Here is a 7,676-nt window from a genome sequence, read left to right as displayed (position 1 = left end):
TTTTTTTTTTTTTTTTTTGAATTCTTTAGTCTGCCCATTGATGTTGTTCGGTTGTTTTCTGTTATTCACTTTAAAGTCTTCTTTGTCTTGCATTCGTTAGTTTCTTTTTTAGATGATGATAGTTTGGAATTAGATTGGAACACATGGAAAGATTATGTCTTCTGCAACAAAGTTTTCTGTTCTGAATCCTTCCTTTTTTTTTTTTTTATAATTTGTAGGGAATGTCCTCTAGATCTAAAAGAAGCAATATCAAGTATATGTTTTGCTGCCCCGAGGTGCTCTGACCTGACAGAGCTGCAGCAGGTCCAGATACTGTTTGTATCCAAGTATGGAAAGGAATTTGTTGCCGCTGCATCTGAGCTCAAGCCGGATTCCGGTGTCAATCGTAAGGTAAATCAGTGTTCATTTGTGCTGTTAATTGCTAATATGAGGCTATCATGTAGAAAGTCAGCACAGGTTGATGTATGATGCTGAAAGTAATGTATATGAATCCTTAACTTAGTATCTGTAAATCCTTAGAATTACATTGTCCATTTCTAGACCTAGTTTTAACTAGTATTCTTTATCTATCTTGCATACGGAATCACTTACATCCATTGCGTGGTTCAGTCTAGTAGAAACAATATATTTGTTCATGTTTTCATATCTTCCCAAATCAATTTTACAGTTGGTGGAGTTGCTCTCTGTGCGTGCACCTTCCCCAGAAACTAAACTGAAACTTCTCAAGGAAATTGCTGAAGAACATGAACTTGATTGGGACCCTGCTTCCACAGAAACCGATCTCTTCAAATCGCATGAAGATCTCCTTGTCAGTACTTCTCTCTTCGTTTTTCCTTTCTATCTCTTCTCTACATATAATGTGTTTAATTGCTTTAAATTTGTGTTTGCATCAACCCAGTATTTATTGTTAGGCATTGAATCTGCATTTCAATGTATCTAATTGTTTCTCGGAACTCACATTTCAATTGTTTTGGTCTGCATAAAAATGATCCCCCCAAAGATCTTTTTTCCCTTGTTGGACCTCTGTGTCCAGATATCCTTGGCCTTGAGTTTCTTTTCGTCACAGTCTCTCTGTTTATCCTAAATTGTCATATTTCTTTTCAGGATGGACCAAAACAATTTGGTGGGGGATCTAAGCTTCCACTACCGGATGAACAAATTGAAGGGACACATTTGACATCCGTTTCAGCGCCAAAAGAGAAATCTGATTCTGACTCAGAGTATGATATATTGGACTTTCCCGAGGTTCCAAATGTCGTGCTGCGGCCAACTCCTGGTGCTACCCCTGTAAATGCACCGGATGCACCGAAATCTGCTAGTTATGAACATACCTCTCACAACTTGCCCTTTGATTCAGAGAATGCAGGAGCCGAAAAACCGGCTTCGAAAAGGGATGAACATCCTGCAAAAGCTAGCAGAACTACCGTGGAAGGCCAACAATCTTCACCCATTGTGATGGAATCTTTCGAAAGGAAAAATATTTCTCCACCTTCTCCACCATCCGTTGATGTAGTGGAGCCCTTCCCTACAAAAGAGAGTGGTACATCGAGGGATACTATAAGGAAAATATCCGATGGAGACTTGCAGGATGTCCTAACGGCTGCTCAAGCTGCTGCTGACTCAGCAGAACGTGCAGCAGCATCTGCCCGTTCAGCTGCAAGTCTTGCACAACTCAGAATCTCTGAGCTAACCAAGAAGAATTCTGATCAGTATCCAGAAAGTCCGTCAGAGAACCCTTTCCATGCTACCTCAATTGAAAACCCACATTTTGATCATCAGCATTCGCATTCTTCGGCCAGCAGTAGCGGAGATCTTACAGAGTTTCAGAGAGCAGAAACTCCATCACTTTTCAACTCTGGGCAGAGCAACCACCAGCCGCAGAGACTCCCTTCAGTGGGAGAACCGCAGTTTGATCATCAGAACTCAGCATTCAGCAGCTACGATGATCTTACGCCACAGAGACTCCATTCAATGGAAAAACCGCATTTTGATCATCAGAACTCATCAGTCAGCAGCTATGGTGATCGTACGCCACAGAGATTTCCTTCAATGGAAAAACCGCAGTTTGATCATCAGAACTCATCAGTCAGCAGCTATGGTGATCTTACAGAGTTCCAAAGGCCAGAGTCTTCATTACTTGACAGACTCAACCCTGACCAGGACCACCAGCAAATGAGACTGCCTTCCATGGAAGATGACCCCTATTACTCATACCCGAATCTGTTCTCATCGCAGAATCCTGATCGCTCATCTGGTTCTCATTCATTGTCAGACAATACAAGACCTGCCCATGATTAACTCTTACATGTTATAATGCAAGCTTGGTGTTTTTCAGTGTGTCTGCCTGTGCGGTTCCTTCTCTTGCGGAACAAAGAACTCAAAACGTTTTTTGAACACAGCCTTTTCTTCCTCTTTATTCAGTGGAAGACATATGTAATGTATAGAACTTGGTGTGCGTGATTTTGTTAAATTAAAGGCCTTGGTTTGCTCAAGAAATGACTGAGACTACATTTTTTTTCTTCAACCAAAGAATACAAAGAAGTGATTTTTCTTAAATTTTCTCTATTCTTTAATCGTTTCTGTTAGGCAAATTACAATTTCTTTTATCTCGGACCAGACNTCACTTTTCAACTCTGGGCAGAGCAACCACCAGCCGCAGAGACTCCCTTCAGTGGGAGAACCGCAGTTTGATCATCAGAACTCAGCATTCAGCAGCTACGATGATCTTACGCCACAGAGACTCCATTCAATGGAAAAACCGCATTTTGATCATCAGAACTCATCAGTCAGCAGCTATGGTGATCGTACGCCACAGAGATTTCCTTCAATGGAAAAACCGCAGTTTGATCATCAGAACTCATCAGTCAGCAGCTATGGTGATCTTACAGAGTTCCAAAGGCCAGAGTCTTCATTACTTGACAGACTCAACCCTGACCAGGACCACCAGCAAATGAGACTGCCTTCCATGGAAGATGACCCCTATTACTCATACCCGAATCTGTTCTCATCGCAGAATCCTGATCGCTCATCTGGTTCTCATTCATTGTCAGACAATACAAGACCTGCCCATGATTAACTCTTACATGTTATAATGCAAGCTTGGTGTTTTTCAGTGTGTCTGCCTGTGCTGTTCCTTCTCTTGCGGAACAAAGAACTCAAAACGTTTTTTGAACAGCCTTTTCTTCCTCTTTATTCAGTGGAAGACATATGTAATGTATAGAACTTGGTGTGCGTGATTTTGTTAAATTAAAGGCCTTGGTTTGCTCAAGAAATGACTGAGACTACATTTTTTTTCTTCAACCAAAGAATACAAAGAAGTGATTTTTCTTAAATTTTCTCTATTCTTTAATCGTTTCTGTTAGGCAAATTACAATTTCTTTTATCTCGGACCAGACAACTCAACAGCATGAAGATTATCCGTAGAATCAAGGATCCAATCAGAAGTGGGATGAGAAGACAGCTCCACTTCTTGCCTGAGAACTTCTACTTTCTGCCATTCATCCCATTTCTCAGCCAAACCGTCACCTTCAAGCATTCGAACAACCTCAGACATCTTAGGTCGTTCCATAGGTGAGCTCTGTGTGCAGAGAAGAGCCACTTGTATGAGCTGTTCAACTTCTGCTTCTGTGTAGTTCCTCTGCAGATCAGGATCCACAAGCATCTCCAGTTTCTTCTCCTTCAAAAGCCCTTTCACCTGAGAAGATCATCAAAAACAGAGAAATTAGCTTTGAGAGTAGACAGAGATACCCAAATATGTGCTGAAAGACCTGTGCTATACCCAATCTAGGAGCATAACGTCATCGTCATTCGCCAGTCTTGCAAGATCAAAAGCTCTCTGACCTGTAATCAGTTCCAAAAGCATGATCCCGTAGCCAAAAACATCAGTTTTCTCTGAAGATTTTCCAGTTGAGAGATACTCAGGAGCAATGTGTCCAATAGTCCCACGCACAGCTGTTGTCACATGTGTATCTTTATAATCCATAAGCCTAGCCAACCCGAAATCGCCTACCACCGCCTCAAAATCTTCGTCCAACAGTATATTAGCAGCTTTCACATCACGGTGAATAATTTTGGGGTCGCAATGATCATGAAGATAAGACAAACCCCTCGCTGATCCTAGTGCGATTTGCTGTCTTATTGGCCAGGCTAGTGGCAACTGTGATGGTGGACGTTCTGCAATCATTTCAAGAAAGCTCACTCGATTGCATGGAGATATCATACATTATTGTGGAAATCTTATGGAAAAAACAGTCAAGATTCTAAGGTTACCTCTCAAACAGGAAGCAACACTTCCATTAGCCATGTAAGGGTAAACAAGCAATCTCTCGGTAGGGGTCATACAGAAACCGCGTAGTCTGAGGAGATTTCTGTGAACAGCCATGCTTATCATCTCCACTTCTGTCTGAAACTGGAGCTCACCACCTGGGGTGCGCTCTTCTTTAAGCCGTTTTACTGCCACAAGTGTTCCATCAGCAAGACGGCCTTTGTAGACTTTTCCAAACCCACCTCGACCCAAGATGTTCTTGTTGCTGAAGCTATCCGTCGCTACTTGCAGTTCTCGTAGTGAGAACCGCTTCAGCTGCCCCAAGTGAACCTCAGGGTCCTCCTCGGCTGCATCACAGAACCGAAAAATAAAGTCTTACTTACTAAACTAATTCTAAAAGGAAACAAAGCTTGGTAATGAAAAACTCATTGACTAACCAGGAACATCAAAAAAGAATTCTTGAGGTTTTCTTCTGCGCCACCAAGCAAAAGCTAAAGCAGGGGCAGCAAATAGCAAAGCAGCACCAGCAGCAACTCCTCCTGCAATGGCTCCAGTAGCACTATATCCACCTTTAACAGAAGTTTAAGCAACAAAATAGTCAACAACCAAAGACCTAGGCTACCAGAGAAATTAACCTATTTCCAATCAAAATCCAATATGTTTCCAAGAATGAGTGAATTTAAAGATCTAACTTTACTGTCTGCTTCATCTCATTACCTGGTGTAGGAATTGTGGGAGGTGGTATAAAAGGTGGAGGAGGAGAAAATGGGGGAGATCCAGGACAGGGACGGCTAGTAACAGGGCCGCATAAACCCAAGTTATTAGCAAAACTGCGCAGAAGAACACAAATTGTGAGGTCAACTGCTAATTATTTTTATATCCACCAATACAAGTAACAAAATGTATGTATGTATGTATGCCTATTGATAAAATATGGTTAAGATGATTAAAGGAATCTTTGGTTCAGACTTTAAATATAATAGCCTCTTGTGTTTGATCCTAGCTTTATTCTAGTATGCAGAACACAATGAATTAGAGAAATCTATAGCCTCAGTTCCCATAATGCGAGTGATTAATGTTTAATAGTTCAAACCTGATGGGAGTGAAAAGCGAGAAGGACCCATTATCAGGAACGGATCCTGATAATTGGTTGTTCGACAGATCCCTGCGTTTGCAAGATAATAAGGAAAACTCAGAGGATCCATTAAGAGTGGAAGTTCAAAAGAGCATTGAATTAGTGATACTTACAAAACTTGAAGAGTCGTGATATTAGTCAATGACAAGGGAATTGGTCCGGTAAGACTGTTATTGTTAAGCCGGCTATCCTTGCAACAAAAACTCATACCACATTACCACCTTCCCATTCAGAGTTCAATCAAACAAGTTACGAATATGTTGTACTCGAGATTTTATCCTAAATAAACTTCTAATATAGCAAGACATTTGGCCAGTGCATGATGAGGAAGAGAAGACTAAGATGTACTTACAGAAAGCGCAGCTTGAAGAGGTTTCCCAGAGAATCTGGAATGGGACCAATGAAGCTGTTCAAGTAAAGATCCAAGCTTACTAAGTTGGTCAGATTCCCAAGATCACTTGGAACCGGACCGGTTATGTTATTACTATAAAGCTCCCTGCAATTAAGAGTATCACATCCTCAGAAGAAACTTAACAATCTAATGACAAATGCATATTTACATAAATAAGTCGTAACTAAAGTGACAAAAACAAATTGCCCGTAAACAGCATTTGGCTACCATGTGTGAGAAATTACAATTCCCTGAGCAAAAATAGTGACGCAGAGTCAATTTTATAAATTCAATTTTTTTGATATAAAAGCAAAAACTTACAAGTACTGCAAGTTCTTGAGCTGACCAAGCTGGGGAACCAATTGACCAGACAGGTCTGCATTCCCAAGATCGCTGAAGAAGCAACAACAAACAAGATTAAAATAAGCTAAAAAGAACACTGGTTGGGTTAAATGCACACAGAGAGAGAGATACTCACACTCTTATAACACTGTTATCGTTGTTGCACGTTACATGAAACCAAGTACAAGGGTTAACAAGTGTAGGATCCCAGCTTTGCAAGACATTGTTTGGATCAACTAAATTAGCTCTCAAACTGTGCAGTGCATCACCTGTTAACATACAAAGCAAAAGCCTAAGCCTTTTCCCAAAGAGGAAAATCTTACCAAACAAACCAACCATAGTATATTTGCTTTTAGACAAGCATACTCTAATTTCTGGTGAATTTGCATATGCATTTAGTACCCTTGACACTAGCATTTAATATTTCTTCAGTTCAAGTTCTTCAAGTGACATAGACACAGTTCCCAAAACTATACCGTTGATTTATCTGTCCTGATTTCTTCAGTTCAAGTTCTTCAATTGCAGAGCTACAAATTATTCGTTTGATATAGTAAAAATGCATTGTAAATTGTGAAGAACTCTTTTAAAGATTTAAACTTTCAAACAGAATCAGATGCTGAAAAGTCCTTTTTTGAGAACAGCGACAGTGGCAGATGAATATATCTATTCTTAAAGTGCTTAGATAGATAAAATAATAAATAAAGATAAGAGAATAGTAGTAAACCTTCCATGTTAGAAGAGGTAAGCCATAACGGATTAAACAGAAGAAGCAGTGAGATGAAGCAGACAAGACCAAAAGCTTCAAACTTTATTATTCTTCCCATTTTCCAGAAAAGCAAAATTGCTCTTCTCAGATCCAAGTAAGACCCATAAAAAAAAACCCTAACTTCTCCAAATCAAACACAAACCATGAACTCTCCAAATAGCAGAGCTTTCAGATAAAGAGAGAGAGAGAGAGAAGTTACACTTGATGGTAGTATTACTCTCATTAATGACAACCGAGAAAAATGCCAAAGGGGAAAACACAAGTGGTAACAGCTACAACAGAAGTGAAAAAGGTGTGAGATTTTTTTTTTTTGGGTTTGTAGAAAAAAAAATAAAAAAGAATTAAAGGGAAAAAAACAAAACTTTTTCAAATCTTTCCGTTGCTTTTCACTTTGAGAGCAAAAAGGTTTGGACTTTCTTCTCATTCTTAATGAATGAGTTTTTGAGTTATGTGGTTGTTTGTCTTTCAACGCAGCCGTCTCTCTCTCTAAAGCCTACTCTACACGAACAAAGTGATGGGCTCTCAATTTTTAGCCTACCCTCTCTCTGTCTTTTAAGTAAACAAGTGGAGAGAGAGGAAGAGAGAAAGAACAAAACAACCCCCTTTGAAATGTAAGCACAATCACATTTTTTTTGGTTTTAGTTTTATTTTTCTTTGTCAGCTTGTAAATTATTATCACAACTTTGGGAACAAATTTTTTTTTTTGAAAAAAAGCTTTCTATTAATTGCAAAAAAGAGAAGATAAAAATTATACAAAAGCCCAGTCCGGCTTTAGTTA

General features: G+C 39.7%; 2 protein-coding genes across 4 annotated transcripts; one reads left to right on the top strand and one right to left on the bottom strand.

The window, feature by feature from the left end:
• LOC104757769 (IST1 homolog) lies at positions 219-3,286 on the top strand (the record flags this gene model as incomplete). 2 transcript variants are annotated; one of them, XM_019239643.1, is given in 4 exon segments in its annotated part: positions 219-390; positions 668-808; positions 1,105-1,842; positions 2,621-3,286. In XM_019239643.1, coding segments are annotated over 4 exon segments (1,507 nt in total), but the record flags the coding sequence as incomplete, so codon positions are not given.
• Positions 3,273-7,430, bottom strand: LOC104757770 (somatic embryogenesis receptor kinase 2). Of its 2 annotated transcripts, XM_010480553.2 has the most exons (12): positions 7,261-7,430; positions 6,857-7,170; positions 6,269-6,401; positions 6,112-6,183; positions 5,752-5,895; positions 5,513-5,584; positions 5,358-5,429; positions 4,982-5,094; positions 4,702-4,833; positions 4,270-4,611; positions 3,779-4,173; positions 3,273-3,694 (listed from the first exon to the last, which is right to left on the bottom strand). In XM_010480553.2, exons 2-12 carry the CDS (start codon positions 6,954-6,956, stop codon positions 3,380-3,382), a joined length of 1,890 nt encoding a protein of 629 aa, XP_010478855.1. In that variant the 5' UTR covers positions 6,957-7,170; positions 7,261-7,430; the 3' UTR covers positions 3,273-3,379. The 2 variants fall into 2 exon arrangements, with proteins under 2 accessions (XP_010478855.1, XP_010478854.1); XM_010480552.2 differs by having other exon boundaries at positions 6,857-7,430.

This window comes from Camelina sativa, chromosome 17 (genome assembly GCF_000633955.1).
Source record: "Camelina sativa cultivar DH55 chromosome 17, Cs, whole genome shotgun sequence".
NCBI lineage: Eukaryota > Viridiplantae > Streptophyta > Magnoliopsida > Brassicales > Brassicaceae > Camelina > Camelina sativa.
This window is presented reverse-complemented; position numbering and strand designations above follow the sequence as displayed.